At 34.8% G+C, this 19,877-nt stretch overlaps 2 protein-coding genes across 4 annotated transcripts in view; one reads left to right on the plus strand and one right to left on the minus strand.

Moving 5' to 3' along the window:
- Positions 1-322: 322 nt before the first annotated feature.
- On the plus strand, positions 323-6,528 carry LOC128019671 (protein lifeguard 1-like). 3 transcript variants are annotated; one of them, XM_052605777.1, is made up of 5 exons: positions 329-411; positions 698-939; positions 2,631-2,680; positions 4,452-4,505; positions 5,476-6,528. In XM_052605777.1, the coding sequence occupies exons 2-5, from the start codon at positions 708-710 to the stop codon at positions 5,623-5,625; spliced, it is 486 nt and encodes a 161-aa protein (XP_052461737.1). In that variant the 5' UTR covers positions 329-411; positions 698-707; the 3' UTR covers positions 5,626-6,528. The 3 variants fall into 3 exon arrangements, 1 of the variants encoding a protein (XP_052461737.1); XR_008185234.1 differs by lacking the exons at positions 4,452-4,505; positions 5,476-6,528 and adding an exon at positions 2,886-3,164 and having other exon boundaries at positions 323-411; positions 2,631-2,795; XR_008185233.1 differs by lacking the exons at positions 329-411; positions 698-939; positions 2,631-2,680 and adding an exon at positions 3,208-3,543.
- Positions 6,529-6,642: 114 nt separating this feature from the next.
- Positions 6,643-19,877, minus strand: part of LOC128019670 (aspartate--tRNA ligase, cytoplasmic-like) — a 29,028-nt gene continuing 15,793 nt past the window's right edge. The window contains exons 9-18 of the mRNA XM_052605776.1: positions 19,675-19,734; positions 14,994-15,105; positions 11,783-11,917; positions 10,564-10,711; positions 9,895-10,041; positions 9,746-9,788; positions 9,123-9,203; positions 8,918-9,029; positions 7,278-7,349; positions 6,643-6,976 (exon numbers count right to left, since the gene is read on the minus strand). Of these exons, the coding sequence (XP_052461736.1) occupies positions 6,885-6,976; positions 7,278-7,349; positions 8,918-9,029; positions 9,123-9,203; positions 9,746-9,788; positions 9,895-10,041; positions 10,564-10,711; positions 11,783-11,917; positions 14,994-15,105; positions 19,675-19,734 (1,002 nt within the window). The 3' untranslated portion in view covers positions 6,643-6,884. The remainder of the gene's footprint in view (positions 6,977-7,277; positions 7,350-8,917; positions 9,030-9,122; positions 9,204-9,745; positions 9,789-9,894; positions 10,042-10,563; positions 10,712-11,782; positions 11,918-14,993; positions 15,106-19,674; positions 19,735-19,877) is intronic.

The raw sequence follows: 19,877 nt of genomic DNA on the forward strand, positions 1-19,877 counted from the left end.
ACCACAACAAATATCTAACATTAAACAGACCCTGCACTTGTTGAATACAAAGAGTTATGAATAAGAGAACATGCGCATATGAGGATAATGTAGCCTACATATGCATATGTTCAGGTCACCAAAAAATAAGGAATAGTTCATATCATTTCAAATACTAAACAGTGGTCACACTATACGGTATTTTGGTAAGATTACTAGCCCATCTCGGAAAATAGATACTGAGCGCAATCCATTGAGAACAGAACTCTGGAAACTGGAGATGCGCAGCTCCTCACAGTAGTGATGCCCGGTTGCAGCCAATCAGAGCACTCCAATGCGCACCTCTCGCTCTTCACTGCATCACGCGCCGAGTTCTTTACGTAGAGCAGAACAAGTTCACGCAGTCCCGTTGCTGAAGTCACAGCAAACGTGGTAAGCGAAACATTACTCCATTCATTTACAATAATTATAATTATGTTGATGTCACACTGGCGAAACATTCGAGAACAGATCGCTTTTGATGTTTTAGAAACGTATTTAAAGTTAAAATAAAGTATATTTTTAAAACTGTACTCATTTAGTATACTAGTTGAAATGCACTAGATACTTGGTAATGCAATATTATTCTGTATTTTTTTATAAATAGAGAGAAAGCAATACATTTAGTAACATGAGAATGAAATTCTTAAAAATATTTAATTATGTCACTTGGTTTCAGGGTTATCACAATGTCAAAGTCAGATCCCCCTCCAAGTTATGAAGAGTCAAGAGAACAGCAGCATGGAAACTATCCATTCCCTCCCTACGGATATGCAGCCCAGCCAGGGGTGTACACCGGCCCGGGACAGCCTGGCATACACCCCCAGGCAGGGCTTTGGCAGGGCCCTGGATACTACCCTTCAGCAATGCCATCTATGATGCCGTCCTTTATAACACCAGGGATATTTTCCTCCAACCTAAGTAATTTCTCATGTCAATTATAAAGCGTAATCTATTACTTCTTTACTTTATTTATTTGTTTTGTAAAAAATCGATTTTCATTGCAGCAAACACATTCATATTCCTTTCTCTCTCTTAAGATATATTTCTTTGCTTTATGAAGTGTGCAGTGTTGTGGAGTAACTAGTTACATTAAATGAAGTTACATAATGTAATTACAAAATAAGTGTAACTGCAATCTGTTACAGTTACTGAGAAAAATGTGTAATACATTAACTTATTGTAATGTTAATGAAAAGGGGGTACAAAGGGGGTTACATCTGAATATTTTCAAACACACATCTTTTTTTTTTTTTTTTTTTTTTTTTTTTTGCTTTCTCATTGCATAGACTTCCATTGATTTTATATCAGGTTAATTATATTTTTTTTATGCTAACCCAACCTATACCCCTCACAGAAACATGTGCAAAACACTAGATTTAAATAAAAATAAATAGTTTTGTAAGTCTTTTTAACTAGTGAGGACAAGTAAAATGTCCTCAGTAGTGGGTTGTCATGATTTTTCACTATGTAAGTGAGGACATTTGTTCCTCACACGTATAGTTGGATCGATTTGACATGCACTCCAAGTGTATGGCCTTCCTGTTGTAGGCGTTTGGTTGTTTTAATATGTTTTATGCCATATATACAAAATGTTTCATCACATTCAACATACGATCATCAAACACTGCTTGGCATTAAAGACATCACTGAAGAGCTAAGATTTAACTGATTTCTTTCCCAAAACGCATTGACTGCTCTACTGTAAAATATGAGTTATCAATGTTTCAGGAGTTATTGACACACTTATTCGAAAACTGTTTTATTTGTATTTATTTTATTTTATTTTTTTCTACGTAGGTTGATCTATATGCTTTATTATTTTTTTAAGATTAACTGTTTTTTTCCCCACAAGGCATTGTTAGATGTCAGTGTTTCCTGATAGTAGATTAAATTTCAAAAACAGTATCACACCTATTAAACTATCTTGCTTAATCTGTATTTAAACTCAGAACGATCTCAAAGTAAAACAAATTTTTATTTTTATTTTTTTATTTTTTTTGGTGGCTGTGCTTTGAAATAACATTTTTGTGATCTAAATTCAAGTGGCTTTTTGAGGATTCTGAAAGTCTGACAGGAATCAGTGTTGAGCATTACTGTAGGTTAACCCTAAAATGTTTGACAATGCTTAACATTTGAAAACTTTCATTAGAAATTTAGAGACGTAATCAAAAAGTAATCAAATCAGTACTTAAGAAGTTACATTACTTTGATAAAGTAACTGAAATAGTTACACTGCTTATTAGATTTTAAATCGGGTAACTTATTAAGCTGTAACCTATTACATTTCCGAAGCAGCTTTTTCAAGATTGGAACTATGTTTAATTCAGAATCAATTTTTTTTTTAAATGTTTTTAGATTATATTCTGAAAATATTATTATATATTTTTAACATTCATTGATGAACAGTAACAGAAAGTAAAAAATAACAGCATTTATTTGAAATATAAATCTTTTGTAACATTTTAAATGTCTTTACCGTTACTTTTGATCAACTGAATGGTTCCCTGCTGAATAAAAGCATCTCTTTAAAAAAACTCACTGACCCCAAACTTTTGAATATGTATATTACATTGAAGTAACAGTGGATTTTTTTTTTTTTTTTTTAACAGCCCGGTGTATCTTGTTACGTACCTCATGCTGGTTTGCTGTGAGGGGCGAGGTGAGTTTAGTCAGTTTGTCACTCTTTAACACTAGAATATCTATTTAATAATGGAAATCCTGACTTGGTTTTTAGGAGACGTCATCCTTGGAATTTAATACTCCTGTTCGTTTTTGTAAGTGACGATTGCATTTAGACTATGCTCTCAATGACATCCACATTGAATTATTATAATTGACCCAACATGTTTTTTTGTCCTCCATAGACCCTTACATTATCTTACATGACAGGAACAATATCAAGGTTAGCCTAGCGTTTCATCAGTTTCACACACTGCACGTGAATGGTTTTAAATATCAGATAAGTTCATGTTTTTTCCCCCGTCTGGCATTATTTACAGTTATTTTGACACCAAAGCTGTGTTCCTAGCCCTGGGGATCACAGCAATAGTGTGTATTATCGTCACAATCTTCTGTTTTCAAACCAAGGTAAGCCCTGCAGTGGCAGAACCCACGGCTCTGATCGACCGGTCGCTGGTGAATGCCACTTTGTTCCCGGTGTAAAATAACCCCATTGTATTCGATTACAATGATCGACTGTCTCTTTTTAAACATTTATGGCATACTGATAGATGTTTCATGCTTAATTGAGACAAAAACCCAACAATTTTTTGTGTGTCCTCTGTTTTTTTATAAATAAATTTTTGCTTTTGTGGAATATATTCTCCCCATTGTACTTGTTAAATCTACTTTTTTTTTTTTTTTACATTCAGCACATATTACAGTTTGCGACTGCTGAGGATATTTTTGTCTTCTGCATTTGATCAGGTTGACTTCACCTCTTGTACAGGTCTGCTCTGTGCCCTTTGTGTGGTTCTTCTGGTGATCGGCATCATCACATCCATTGTACTCTCCTTTCACTAAGTGAAGCCATTGTGTTATTATTTCAGTCATTGCAAATGATTGGAAAGTTTAAAGCAGTGGTTCTCAAGGGGCCTTAGCAAACTTGTAAAGGAGATTTTTATATTATTATAAAGAAAATACAGTATCTTAATTGATTAATGTAATATATTGACACTCCCAGCTGATAAAAATGTTTGAAAACAAGCAGCATTATCATGATTAAAGCAGAACATGCTGGAAGAAATGTTATGGTTAATAATATATGAGTGTTGGACAATGGGATTGGTGAACCTCTGATTTAAAAAGAATACTGTTATTTTCGGTGCCTAGATTTTTGGCATGCTCTGAATTATCACCGATAATAATTTTTACTTGTACCTTTGTTTGTTAAAAACAACAGAAAACAGATTGCAGTAACACATTTACAATGGAAACAAGTGGGCAGCACTATAAGGAAACAGCCACAAAAGTTTATCCATGACATTTAAAGTGATAGTTTGAAAATGAATCATTACACTTTTACCATTCAACAACAATCAAAATAACAATAAAATAGCAACAAATCTTTAAACTTGTCTATAAACCCCATTCATTGTCTTCCAAGTCTTCTGAAAACATACAGTTGCATTGTGTGTGGAACAGACTGAAAGTTATTAAATATCAGAATATGGGTAGATGAGGATGATTAAATTATAATGTATAAATTGTTTTTTTAAGGCAGTGTTTCTCAACCGGGAGAAAATAGTTTAAAATCAGTCTAGGGGGAAAATTGTTGAGGACAGTGGAGTCTGATGGCTGCACATTTTTCAAACATCACACATATTAACATGAGATTGAGGTACCAGAATTGCATACCAGCCATGTGTTTGGAAAGTCTTATGAATGATTAACCGGTAATATACCTGTGACACATATTATCAATGTCTCAGGTGCCGTGGCTGCATATGCTGTATGGTGCTTGTGGAGCAATAGTCTTTACCTTGGTGAGTTAATTAAACACTATTTTATGTTGTTTAAGTTATTCGCCTTAACTCTTGAAAATAAATCCTAACTCATGTGAAAAAAAAAAAGAAAGTACACTTTTTTTTTCCAAAAAGTACTTATGGAGAAAAGACATACTTTAAAAGAATATATGTAGGTGTGAACTGAATGTAATGTTATATACACGCTATTCACAATAAATGACATAAATATTCAATGCAATTAACTGATGTTTTTGACCCACTGGGGTAAGTAGGACTAAAGTACATCTTTAAATGAAATGTCATAATTACATGATCATAATTATGCACTCATAGTTACTAATTTACTTTAAATAGCATTTCTATGAAACTTGTATGCCATGTATTTACACATCATTGTAAACACAAATGTATGATGATGATTTGCAATTTAGTACATTTAAAATATATTTACTATAAGTAATATGAAATTACACTACAGTAAAAAGTTTGTAAGTCAACAATTTAAATGGAGGGTACATTGAGCATGACAATATATATATATATATATATATATATACATACATTATATATATATATATATATATATATATATATATATATATATATATATATATATATATATACATTATATATATATATATATATATATATATATACACACACATACATTATATATATATATATATATATATATATACTTTAAAACTTTTGACATTACAAAGTGCACTTTTTTAAGGAACACAGTTGTGAAAGTTTACTTTCTTAAAGTGCACCTTAGTGGCCTTTTATTTAATTAATATTATATCATCTGCAAGTAGTTTATATATATATATATATATATATATATATATATATATATATATATATATATATATATATATATATATATATATATATATATATACTTCTAAGGCTTAAAGTACACATTCAATACAATTAAGATCAGTTTTTCACAAGGGAACACTCATGATTGCTTTTCTTTCTATAGTTTTTGGCTTACCACACTCAGTTGCTCATTGGAAACCGAGCGAACACCATCAGCCCTGACGAATATGTCTTCGGAGCCCTTTCTCTCTATGTTGATATCGTCCAGATCTTCATCTTCCTCTTGCACATCACAGGAGGCTCTTCAGAGTAAACAGACTAATGCGGATGAGCATTTCTGTCTCAATCACCGATCTCTCTTTGAGCTTATCTGGACTTCTTCAATCACACGCATCTCAAATATCATCTCCAACACTGTTATAAACATGATTTTGTTATGTTACTTTATTTTGTTCTACGGAGGTTGCTCATTCTTTTACTAAGTTGATTGTTACTTTATTTTTAATAAGCACTATATTCATTTATTTTTACTTTCCACCTGTTTATTTGCATTTTGAAGAACCTGCTGTAAAAGATCTAAAACAGCTGCACTGTGATTTGATGATATAAATATTTAGTCTATAACCTAAAGGGAAATAAAATTAAGAGAAACAGTAAACAAATTCATGATGACTATTGGCCATAAAACAGGAAAATGTTTGAAGGGTGGTGCACTAGATTAAGGTTACTTAAGGGGAAGTCATGGCCTAGTGGTTAGAGAGTATGACTCCTAACCCTAGGGTTGTGGGTTTGAGTCTCGGGCCGGCAATACCATGACTTAGGTGTCCTTGAGCAAGGCACCAAACCCTGCACTGCTCTCTGGGTGCCGCAGCATAAATGGCTGAACACTGTGCCGTGTGTGTGAACTTTGTTTGGGTTAAATGCAGAGCACAAATTCTATGGGTAACCATACTTGGCTGAATGTCACTTCACTGTAATTAAGACTGTGGACCATTTTGTTTTTGGACCAAACATCTGTAGGGTTTTTTTTTGTTTTTGTTTTTCATACAATGGAAGTCAATGGTCACCAAAATTCTTAAAAACATATTCTATGTTCCACAGAATAAAATCATACAGGTTTACAAGAATAGAAGGGTGAGTAAACGATGACAGAAAATGTACCAAAAGCACTACACTGGAATTACACAACAGAAAGTAAAGTTGGGGAATCACCTAGGAAGTGCTGATGATTTGAAATATTCACCGCTGTGCAAATAATTGCTCAGTCAAGAATAAGAGTAAAACGTTAACAATCATTTACAAACTTTCAAAAGAAAAATACTCCAAAACGTATCATTTAGTTCATTTATTGCTATTATTAACATTTTTAACAGTTATTATTTAACAGTTAACATTGATTCCCTTCAAAGTACATTAGTTTTATCTAACATCCTGGTAATAAGTATTATAAAAGAGGCTTAATTTGTGTCGTTGATCATGATGGCACTTCTGCATCCTGGCACGTCCAGATCCCTGATGGCTGGCTGGCGGTTCTACTGCTTCAGACGGAGTGAGAGGCAAGAATCTTAATCTTTACGGGGTCAGGCGTTTGGGGTCACGGGGGAACATGGATGTCTGACGTACATTATGTAGGCCGAGATAAAGCATGGTCACTCTCTCCAGACCTAAGAGATGGCAGCCATTTATCATCATGATTCACACGATTCTTCAGAAATCAGTCTAATATGATGATTAGCAGCTCAATAAACATTTTGCCACTTAATATTTTAATGACTAGAAAGTTCAAAAATACAATATTATTCGACATAGCGATCTTTTGTTACATTATTCATGTCTTTTCTGTCCCTTTAATACATCCTTGCTGAATAAAAGTATTAACTTCTTTCAAAAAAAAAAAAAAAAAAAAAAAAAATCTTAAATGACCCCAAATATTTGAACAACAATAAGTCTGTAAAAATATGTTACCTATGCCACCGCCGGCATGAGGAGGAGCGCCATAGCGGAACGAGTCAATGTAAGCCTTGATCTTCTCCAAGTCTGTAACACAGAGAACAAAATGTATCATCTACTACAAAACAGCCTTTAAAGGAAAAGTATAGAGTAGGGATGCACCGAAATGAAAATTCTTGGCCGAAACCGAAAACCGAAAAAGAGAAAACCAAGGCCGAAAACCGAAACCCCGAAAGAAATTATGCCAATTATTAGTATCATTGCATTTATTGCTATGACCGTGTACTAACTTTACTAAAATTAAGACATTGCAATCGCATAAATTAATATTAAAGTTTCAAAGATAATTACAATTACATAACTTATTTAAAAAAAAAAAAACATAAAAAAAACAATTACAAATGATGCAAATATTTATTAAGCACATTGCAACAATGCACAGTATAAAATAAAATTCAAACAAATAATTTATCCCACTCATGTGTATATTTAATAATAATGTACAGGCCTACTGGCCTGCAGAAAGGTTTTAAAATGAACTGTTCTCTCATAAAAACATTTATGCATTTAGGTGAAGTGCATTTGAAATTTTCTATTTAGGACTAGAAAGTGCATTACTTCTCCAGTTGGCAAGACTGTTATCACTTCTGGGGATGAGGACTTCAGACAGATAACCATCTAGCTGTTGAGCAGTTGAGCTTGTCATCTGCCTGACATTTGAGAAATATTTGAGAGAGTGTGTTTAAATAGGGCCAGGGCATAAATAAAATTTTTTATCAAATTAAAGCAGAAATCTAGCAGAACATCTAGCATAAATATGGCTACAATCTGATATTATGTATGTATATATGTTTGTGTGTGTGTGTGTGTGTGTGTGTGTGTGTGTGTGTGTGTATAGTCTCCTAAGAACAAAATAGCCAACGTATTATTATTATTTGAGGCACTTTCTTGCAGAATTCCACTGAACATATCAGACAACGAGGGTGCATGCCCCTCATCTGGTGCAGAGACGAGTCTTTTCTGCGCTCTGATCTGTTTCCTGCGCTTGGCGCTTCTCCGTCTCCACACGGGTTCTCCGCATCCAGCGCAGCCTGGATCATTTCTCGTGCGCGCTGCCTTATTTCCGCATACAAGTAATGGTCTTTATAACGCGGATCAAGCACATTCGCGATGAAGTGCAGAGGATCCGAAAATATCTCAGTGAGACGTGTGCTAACAGACTCTATAAGACTGTACTTTTCTTTGTTTTTACTTCGTGGTCCGTCTTAATCTCTTTGTTACTGGACGCTTTAGTGCTGCGAATAAAGGAATAAGAAGAGAGAGTGTTCTCACTGTTGTTAAGTGAATGTCGCGTGGAGCTCATGGTCTTTGCTATGCAGGTGCACGTGCAGGTCGCGGTTTCTGTTTGTGTCATCACAACATTTCGGCCGTGTTGTTTCGGTGATAAAAGTCTATCGGCCGAAAACCGAAAAGGCCATTTTCGGCCGAAAATTTTCGGTGGCCGAAATTTCGGTGCATCCCTAGTATAGAGTGTTTAAATTCAAATGCATTACTGTCACTCCACATGTAGATGTTCTGTATAATCTTGTTCGTTATAGCATCATGTTTTAAGCAACTGATAACAACTAACACAGCTGTTCCATTGCTGTAGTTACCGATGTTGTGGTGCATTGCTCTTTCTGTCAGCAGTTGGGCATCGTGGACTCTCTGAGCTCCAGACAGGATCTCCTCTCCTCTCATGAACATGTCATACGAGTTTGAGTATTTCTGCAGGAATAGCATGTGGGGGTTTGTTATGAACCACGCAGCTTTGAAATAAAAAGCGATGGATTTAGATCTATTAGTCTTTAAAATACTTACAGGGTTGTTAGGGTCAGGCATGGTGTAGAACGGCCTTACCGCCAAGGGATATTTGTCTAGCACATAGAAGTCAGTGTCATACTGAAATAAACACAAAGGTGTGTTAAATGTACATGCACCACATTCCACTCATTTGCACAAACATATTTTATCCTGGTTTCAAGATTTCTAGAGTAACAAGCAAACAAAGTAAACAAAGGTGTCACAAACAGTCTTCAAATGACCCATTATTTGTAGTTTCTATAATTATCTGAGTGGCCGAAGATGGACATTAAAGTAAGTCTGTTCTTTTATTTCAAGAAGAATCTTAAAATGGGGTTCAGTAAGATTTTTTATTAATTGATTTTTTTTTTAACAAAATGCATGACATTTTATTATTTTTTATAAAATGCGTCAGAATTCCCACAAAACTATTAAGCAGTACAACTATTTTCAGCATTGCAAATAATAAATGTTTCTTGTGCAGCAAACCAGCATATTACATTGATTTCTGAAGGATATTGTGACAATGTGATATTTTGAACATAAGAGACTTCTTTCAAAAACATGAACAAAATTATTTTTTTTACTGACCATATATATTATATGATACTATTTATGGTGTTTAAAAGATGTATTTTCACCTTTTCCTTCACTAGTCGACCGAGCAGCTTTTCATTAGGTGTACTGAAAAAATAAATAAATAAATAAGATTACAGATCTGTTATATAACGTGTTACAGATTCCCTGTGTGTGCAATGTGGAACATTCTAGCAGAGAAAGCCACACTGACCTCAAATCTTCTTCATCCCCCATTTCCACCCCAGCAGCCTTGAGCATGGCCACTGCCTCCTTATACTCCAGTCTGAGCGTGGGCTCCAGGAACTTGAACGGCTCACTGGGGTACTGCTTATTCACCGTCTGGATCTCTGTCTGGAACCTGGAGTTCATCCACATCACAGACACACGATGAGAGGGAATAAGTAGGTAGAACAGAGATTTGCATGAAATGTGGGCCCACAATTCAATTAAAGGCTTCAAATAAAGTTTCTATAGTGATTCTCAAGGCTTCCATTAAAACATCTCAGTGTCATCTTCCACATTAGTAGGCAAATGTTTTATTTCTCAATGCTGTTCAGGTTGTTTGTGAATGTTTATGAATTCCACATTAAGAGACTGCTGGGTTGGATTTCCATCTGAAAGTAACATTTGCCACACAATGACAGTTAAAGACTTCAGGTATCAAGTATAAGACTTGCAGTGTTATCCTGAGCACTAGATGGCAGTGTATCCTTGTTATTATTATCCACATGACTGTTTTTTTTTTTTTTTTTTTTTTTAAATTCAAGTGAAATTCCTGTCACTTGTCACTCATGTGTTTTGCTTCTTAATAAAAGGAAATAGAACTTCACTAAAATGTTTTGCAAATTTCAAGGGAAGTTGAAGGAGTCCCGTCCCTTACCGGTCACGGAGTCCCTTAAAGATCTGAACCATGGTGTCAGTAATGGAGTCAATGACCTCATGGTAATGGTAATTGAAAGCCATTTCAATATCCAGACCCACAAATTCGGTCAGATGACGATGAGTGTTGGAGTCCTCAGCTCTGAACACTAGGAGAAACATTAGCATAGTTAACTGTGAGATTTACATTTAGCCTCAGTATTTCAATTAAATCACCGGGTGAATCATTTTAAATGCATTACTATCGTTCACAGCCGAATACAATTTCCATTTTCAAGTTGTCATTTTCAAAATACAAATTGCTTTGTTAAAATGCTATTATAGTTAACCAAATCAAAAACGATGTTTTTGTTAATTTAAATGTAGTTTAAATAAAACAAATATAAATATTATATTAAAAATTTTCACGTCAAAAAAAAACGTAAATGAAAATAAAAACCTGCTTTGACAATTACTGAAATAAATCTAAGTACTTAAAATGAGTATAAACTAAAAATAGAGATTTAAATGGAAATTTAAAAAAAGCACATACCTAAATAACTAAACCGAAACTTAATTCGAAATAAAAAATGTAAATATAAAATTAAAAGCTTAGCTAAAATATGAATGCTATAATAGCATATCCATAATTCTAAAACAACAGTGCTTTGTTAGTAATGTCAGTTGTAGCTAAATGTCTAAAACGCTGCTATGATCAAATTTCAGTATCATCCAGTAAGTGAGATTATTAATAACATCTGGCCCAGAATCAGACCATTGCACTTGTTTTGAACATTTCCCGGTAAAAGAAAGAAAATAAAAGAAAAGCTGTTTCTACAATGTGACTTTCCATCAGCGGAGGTCCCCGATGAGCTGTATTTTTCTGAAGTCTTCTGTCCCATGGCTCTGCTGAAAGTGTTCGATATTCTCGCTCTATTCAGTGTGGGGATTTCTGTGCCCACAAAAGCACCAAGAGTGCACTCTGTCTATTTTTTCTGCAGTATGTCCTGATCTGCATACTGGCAGAGAGTATATACTGGTGAAGGTGACCTCTCTACAGACAGACATATAAATTCAGTGACCAGAAGCTTTTTAGGCCACAGTGTAGAGTATATGATTCTCTCTGGGCGTTGAGCAGATATTCAGATTTCTTGCTGTCCACTTTAGGGATGACCTGAGGACGGGAACAGCATATAGAAGAGGGGGAAAAAGTGACAGGAGGGTGTATTTTCATGCTTTACCTGGTCCGACACAGAAGACTTTGTCGAAGTCAGCACAAATGCACATCTGCTTGTAGAGCTGAGGAGACTGGGCCAGGTACGCACTGGTTTTAAAGTAGGAGACGGTGAAGACATTTGCCCCACCCTCACTAGCAGCTGAGAAAAACACACAAAGACATATGCACTGTGTTCATGGGTATTGTTCTGACCATAAATGAGTGAGACAGAGAAATGCTAATAATTCTCATGGTAAATTTGGTCATTATGAGAACGTGATGTTCTTCAGGGAGCGTATAGCTGGGTGTGGGCACCGGATGTCATGCGGTTTTACTGAAAGAACACAGTGTTGATCTGTTGCGGGTGGCAGATCACACCAAAGGCGGCAAAGTTTAAATTTGAAATGTGTCACAGAGCCGTTTTCTGATTGGCTGATCGGTCTGCAGAGGAAATGAATGTAACTGTTTTCCTTAACAGCGAAAACCACATAAACACAACGGGGGGTTTTGCTGAGGGAAAGTGTTGTAACTCCACCAAGACCTTTACTGACGAAATATCTCATCTTTAAAATCATTGGTGGACTAAAAAAGGAGCATATTTAAGTGTTGGTTGAAGTAGTTGAGCTACATTATTTTGGCGCTCGACTTCTATCGCCTCTAAGGACAGCATCCTGTTCAACAAGCAATGAATCATTCAATAAAAAAGTTCAAGTATTAGGCAAATAAAAGTAGGAACACAGATAACAAATACATTAATTAAATGGAATACAAGTTGTTTTTGTGTGTACATAGGGGGTATTTGTTTTTAATAGATTTTTTTAAAGAAATTCTTTTTTTATATAAATGAATAAATAATTTCTTTCACATTTCCTCCAGTCGTTTCAAGTCATTATTCTTTAATTATTCCAATAAAATTTCATGATAACACTAAAACGGAAGCTCTTTTCTGCCTCAAGGTAAAACTAAATAAAGAAAAATGTAACTGTGACCTTACACCTCACAATGCAACTTATTTTTTTAATGTTTTGAAATTAATTATGATTTATACTATCAAGCGTGAATCAATATTTTGTAAATGTTTCTGAAAGAAGTCTCCAGTGTTCACAAAGGCTACATTTATTTGATCAAACATACAATAAAACAGTTATATCGTGAACGATTATTGCAGTTTTTAAACGGTTTTCTATTTGAATACATTTTGAAATGTAATTTATTCCAGTGATTACTTCAGTCTTGCATGATCTTTCAGAAATCATTCTAAGTATTACCTATTATTAATGCTGAAATCAGTTGTGCTCCTTAATATATGTGTGGAAAATTGGATATATATTTTTTCCAGTATATTTGGATGAATAGAAAGAGCTGACAAATCAATCAATCTGCACAGTTTTGAGTGGAGTGAACAGGAGCAGGCCTTGAATTCTTAGCAGAGGCCGCTGTGCTCATGACTCCCAGCAGATCTGATAGCTCTTGGTGCAGCCACCATCTCAAGAGTGCTAACATGGCTTCCTATCAGTGACTGGAGACATATCTCCTTAATAAACACCACTTTTTCTTCAGCCAGTGTTTTGACAGTGTCGCTGCCTCTTTTTTTTTTTTACCTCAGAAAATGAAAAAGCATCAATCCTTGAAATTGAAATTTTTAGAGACTGAAGGTGCAGAGAAGGAACAATAAACTAAGTTGGACAGTGCGAGCAGCAAATCATTCAGAAGGCTCGTGTGTAAGGAGAGAGATAAGACCTGTGCTCCTCTGTCTCTGCCGTCATGAATACAGATACTCCAGAGTAGTGGTGAACCGATATTGTTTTTTGACAGCCGGTGCCGATATCTTGGAAAGCAGGGGGGCCGATAGCCGATATAATTGTTATTATTATTAATATTTAAGAAATTTGAAATCATTTGACAATGGATTAAAAAATACATGTATAAAATAAACATATTTATACTTTAGATGACGAAGTATTTTTCACAAATACATAAATATTTAATACAAATATAATAAAAAAAAGGAAGTAAACACTGTAACCAACATGGCACTCGGTATCCTGGAAAGTTTGTGTGCACTGGGAATCATATTTTTCAAATAAAGCCAGGGTAACACTCATTTACATACAACACACAGTGAAAATGGCCTGAATATGGCAGTGGGCAAATGCATAAAACGCAGCATAATTTGAAATCGCGAGTTTAAAGTTTCAAACATTCAATTCACACAGACCGACCGCCACACAGAGAACACGCGATCATGCTGGATAAAACTGCACACTTCACAAGATCTCACAGCAAGGTTTGTGAAATGAAATGTTCATTAGCCATTCAAAGATTTGTTTAAATGATACCGTATTTTTCAGACTATAAGTCACATCAATCCAAAAATACGTCATGACGAGGAAAATAACATATATAAGTTGCTCTAGACTATAAGTCACATTAAGTCCAGCCCTCTCGTGGCTGGAGATGGTAATGTTTTCTCTTAATTCATGTCAAATTAATTTTGATAAGTCATACTTGACTATAAGTCGCAGGACCAGCCAAACTACGAAAAAAAAATAGCGTCTTATTGTCCGGAAAATACGGTAAATGGGTTTTTGCTTAATGCCGACGGCAAACAAGAAAGTATTATAATGTTTGCCTTTCTATTACTAATACTATAAAAGCAATCCTTTTAATACTTCTTGTATACATTAATTAATTTGCTTAACCATTCTATCTGAATTGTGGCATTCAAAACACATTTGACTGCCATAATGTGGCATATTCCTGAACAAAACTGAATATTCAGACTGGCCTTCATTTCATCAGTGAAAATGTAGTTTCAGAGGTGGATGAACTTTTGATAAGACATGATGAAAACAGATCATGAGTAACCAGTGAATTCAGTGAGAACCAGTCTGTAAACGAATTGCACAGTGGCTCAAAAGATTCAACTCACTGACTCAGAGATCGAGTGGTTGTGGAAATAACATCTACATCTCCATCTGTTCCTCACATGCTTGTAATAAAGTGCATATGGACTACTAAAGTCGTATGGACTACATATGTTGTGCTATTATTTTTGCTTGTTGCTTGATCTAGTCACTACATGGCCATTTTCAAAACCTATTCGGCAAAATTCTCCTTTTTTGTTATGCTGAAATGCAAGTAAATAACTAGTGAACTATTCCTCTGATATCTCTGACACTGATTAATATGTGAACAAAAGGAAAGAGAAGAAGTGCACTTGGAGATGTCCGTACCAGAGATGATTTTGGGGGTCTGGATCTCCACAAAACCCTTGTTGATAAGCGTGTCTCTGAAGAGCTGGCATACGCCTGACTGCAGCCTGAAGATGGCCTGGCTGGTCGTGGTCTGTGAAGGACGATGCATGGGTTAGTAAACAAGTTATGTAACCTGTTTGTTTGGGTGTGCTAGAGACTGATGTCAGCACTTCTCTCTTCATGCAGTTTACCACCGTGCACGGTGAAGGTTGTGTAAATATCACTGTAAGAGTTCCGGAGAAAACATCTTTTTATGTTTTTATGTAAACAGCTCGTATTATTATGTTCTAATAATGTCTCTCTGGAAACAAAATATATTCTGGTCATAACTGTCAGAGATACAAATAAATCAGGCCCTCTTTATAGGACCAAAGGGACAGAGTACTTGGAAAATCCATCTTCAGCAACAATCAGACCGCCTGAATGCTCTGGTCTCAAACTAAAAAGCTTTCTCAGCTTGCATTTCCCATGAATCAGATGACTCCCTGATGACCCATGATACTGGCCATGTTTCCTCTTTCTAGAGAGCTCGCATAAATCCCAGAGAAACAATCAGCTTCTATTTCAATATTTCAAGGACCTTGTTTATTAGATTTGATTCAGTTAGGATAGACTCGCTTTCTAGGACAAGAACTAACTGTAATAGAATAACATTAAGATTTCTGTGGAGATTTAAGATAATTAGATCTACTCTGGATCCATGTTTAGAGAGTTTTATAACCACATTATAAACGTCCAAAACTACCTAAGGGGGATGTCAGATGTGTAAATAACATATTAATTTGATTTGATACACATCAATTCTGCAGACAGCTCTGTAACACGTGTGCATAAAGTGGACTGGTATTAAAACAGCTGTTTTTGCATGATTTGAGATAGAGGGGATACATTTATGATGCCATTATTGTAAGATTTTATTGCTGCTTTTAAATCTATTATTGACATGCAGTCCTGACAAACAGTTTAGAGTTTCTGGTCTTCAAGCAGATAAGAGTTGTACTTACTGTAAAAGGGTGTTAACCAAGATAGCTACCGAATTAAGTGTCTGGTTTGAACTTAAAATAACTACTAAAAATAACTAGCTGACACAGATAAAGAGTTGTACTTACTGAAAAATAAAACAGTAAAATAGGTATACATTTAAAGTAAAATAGGTCATTATTAATTAGATTGACCTATTATGACTATTATTAGTTTTCATTTATTTATAACTTTGGGGTCGATAACATTTTTTCCTTAGGACTGCATTTATTTGATCAAAAGTACAGTAAAAATAGTAATATTGTGACATATTACAATTTTCTTTTTAAATTATTTAAATAATAAATATTTATATTTTAATATATATTTATTTTACATTTATAAGTATTTTACAATAGAAATGATTCTGATGACAAATATGAATTTTCAGCATCACTACACCAGTTTTCAGTGTCATGTGATCCTTCAGAAAACATTCAAATATGCTGATTTGATGCTGAAGAAACAATACTTATGATCACCAATGTTGAAAACAGTTGTGCGGTTTAATATTTTTGTGGTAACCATGATACTTCTTGGAAATATTATACCAAAATTCAAAAGAACAGCATTTTTTTTTCTTTAATGTCATTAGTTTTCATCAATTCATTGCTCCCTTGCTGAATAAAAGCACTTACTAAATAAACTTACTGACGCCAAACTTTTAAACCTGTTTTCCCAGTCACACTGCATTCTGGTATTGCCCTCTTTGCAAAACATACAAGTTATTCTGCTTTAGATTTAAGTCAAAACAAAATATCTGCCTTTCCTTTTGGAAAACTTCCAAGTCTAGGTATACAGCCCACCCCAAAAAAGTCAAAATTATCATTAGTGGCTTACAAATTTGAGATGTGTTCCTACAACTTTCGACTAATGAATTTAAGGAGTTTTATAAATCTAAAATAGAGACTTCATTCACCAACAGCAACTTCCTATTGATAAAATAAAGCTGAAAGCAACAGAAATGTATACTTCATATAAACATGGACAAATAAAAACAATTGTATTATTCAATTTCATTTTTAATTTTTTTTTAAATAACAGTAATTGTGCAATAATGTCTGACTTTAAAGTCATACAGTAAATATAATATAAACATGACTTCCTCTTATTATCCTGCTAATAAATATCATATACATATACATGATATATATATATATATATATATATATAAACGACATTAAGTGATAAGTCTGTGAAGTGAGTGGTTGTACAGTTAATATGCAAAGCTGTTATCAGCAGAGTGTGTAAACACGCAGGTTTCAGTTGGCATCTTCACACATCTCTCACTGGGGATGTGTAGAAAGGAGCTGCATGCGTCACTCTTGTTTTCGCAAGGCTTAAGTGAGAACCGAAGAGGTGAAAAAAAGCTGTTGTCCTGTGGTTTGTCTCCCCTGCCTCACACTCTCAGATTTCTACGCTCACTTTCTGGAAGCTTTCTCGGAGCAAGGTGCGCTGTGGCAGTCCTATAGCGCTGCTAGATTTCAATCTCACATGGTGTGTGAAAATAAAAAAACACAAGGTGTGTATATGTGTGGCTGCGTGACACGGAGGCCTTCCATTATGGCAAAGATAAGCCTGTAACCGCTGGAAACTGTTAATTGTTTTGCTGTTCACTAAAATGAAAGTGTGAAGGCAGGCCAGGTCGGTTCACACAGAAACAATGTCTCAGAAACAGGTGCTCTCACAAAGCACAGCGCTTGAGTACCACAACCACATCACGGCTTCATAAATCTGAACAATACACTCATTTGGGATTCTCCTTTATTTCAGAATCTTATCGCTTTTTTCATGCTGCACAATATCAGGAAGTCAGGGAGGACAAATCAAGGAGGTCTATACAGTAGATATTGAAGAAAGCCATCCATAAGCATGTGGTGCTGTGCAGGCTGGGTGGCATCTGACTTGAAGCACTGCATGCCATTTAGAAATGGTGTCTCAATTGAGATGGTGCCAACGCCACGTCACTGTGACGTATGCCAACAAAATACTGGAAAAGTGATTTTAGAGCAGCCAGCTACCTCATTCTGAGCAGTATCTCTGTAGTGGCTGCATAAGCTCTAATGACCACACAGTTGTTAAATTGGCTGGATTCACAAAGGACAACGATCACATATGTTTCTTGTTTATTCTGAAATGTCATCTAAGGCTTACAAATCTGTTCATGTAACATTTCATGTTATCAAAATAAAACTGGTAAAATATATAGACCCCACTTTATTGGTATTTAAATGGTATATGCTTATGATGAACTATTCTTGTACATACAGGCACTATATTAAGTAGTAAAAAAAAAATTAAATGAATAGAGGGGTCCAAACAACAAAAAAAATTATCGAGTAAGGAGCCATTGGCTCCTGTAAGAAAAAAAAAAACTTAGGTGCCACAGAGTAAATGTTTGCTTAAAGTGGAAACAAAATGACTTTTCCGACTTGAAATATACAGTCACAAAGAAATGTTCATTATCTGTACCAATATCGTGGACCATAAGCATCACTTGGCCACTGAGTGTAGTTTGGGCTCCTGCTCAATGCATCCTGTAAACGTTGTCATACTCTTAAAAAAAATAATGGTGCTTCATGAAGCCATAGAAGAACCTTTTTTGTCTAAATGGTTTCATAAAGAACCTTTAACATCTAAAGAACTTTTACGTTTCACAAAAGGTTCACTGTGGCGAAAGAAGGTTCTTTAGATTATAAAAAGGTTATATAAGAACCTTTAACTGAATGGTTCTTTGTGGAACCAAAAATGGTTCGGTGAAAAAACTTTATCTTTAAGAGTGTATGTCTTTCACACTTTCAGTCTGTTTTTCTTCATTCGTAAAATGCAATTTTATAGAAGGAACTGAATCATAGTAAAAAAATATATAGTAAAAATAGTATTAAAGAGAAAGTTTAAATAAACTTTTTTTTTTTTCTGCTAAAACTTTGATGCGCATCGTCTCAGTTTAAGCGTGGACATAAAAGATGTGGAAAAAAAGGCACTGTATGCTATTTTTAAGTGATAATACATAGGCGGTGCCGGTGGCAACCTCAGCAAAAATGTCACTCGCAATTTAATATTTATGATTGCAAATGTGACAGTTTGGAGCCCTGAATATAGTTTCTGTCACTACATAAAAACATCTGAAACTCCTTAGCTGCAGCTGAAGTCAAACATACTTACAGACATTATTCAGTTTAGTGACATATTCAATTTTTGCAAGGAATTAAATCTGTTGTAAAGGACAGAAGTACAGTGAATTTGGTGGATTGTTCAGCTGACGAAACGTCTTTGCAAAGAAAAAAAAACCTTCCGTATACAAGAAGAGAGCTCTGCTTGCAGTCTCTTCACGAAACTTACTAGAGAATTGTGAAGTGTCACATAACATGTAAAAAATACTTCCTTAGAACTTGAATCATGATGGAATATCCTGTGATGTCCTGCAAATACTGCAAGTCTATTCCTCACAGTCTCATTTTTATCAGTGTTAAATTCGATATGGCGTCTAACCTGACTTCAGTCTACTGGCATTTGCTTTACTGGTGCAAGGCCAATCATCTGAGACATTAATGTCATGTGACTATTTACAGGACAATGCTAACCAACCTTCGGACAATTCGTCTTAAAGGAAATCAACGAGAGATGGATACAGGCTTACCCTCAGATCGATAACTCTGTTGTCCAGTCTGGTGTCCTGATTGACAGTGGCTCTTCCCTCCTGAAAGAAAAACAGAAAAGGTCATGATTAATCAAAAATTAATTTCTTTGAAAATCTGTTGAAGACTAACAAATAGATCTGTTTGTTCAAAATCATATTCTTTTATTATGGCTTAACAATAAAGACTTTTTTTTTTGCCAGCA

Source organism: Carassius gibelio, chromosome A9 (assembly GCF_023724105.1).
Source record: "Carassius gibelio isolate Cgi1373 ecotype wild population from Czech Republic chromosome A9, carGib1.2-hapl.c, whole genome shotgun sequence".
NCBI classification, from domain to species: domain Eukaryota; kingdom Metazoa; phylum Chordata; class Actinopteri; order Cypriniformes; family Cyprinidae; genus Carassius; species Carassius gibelio.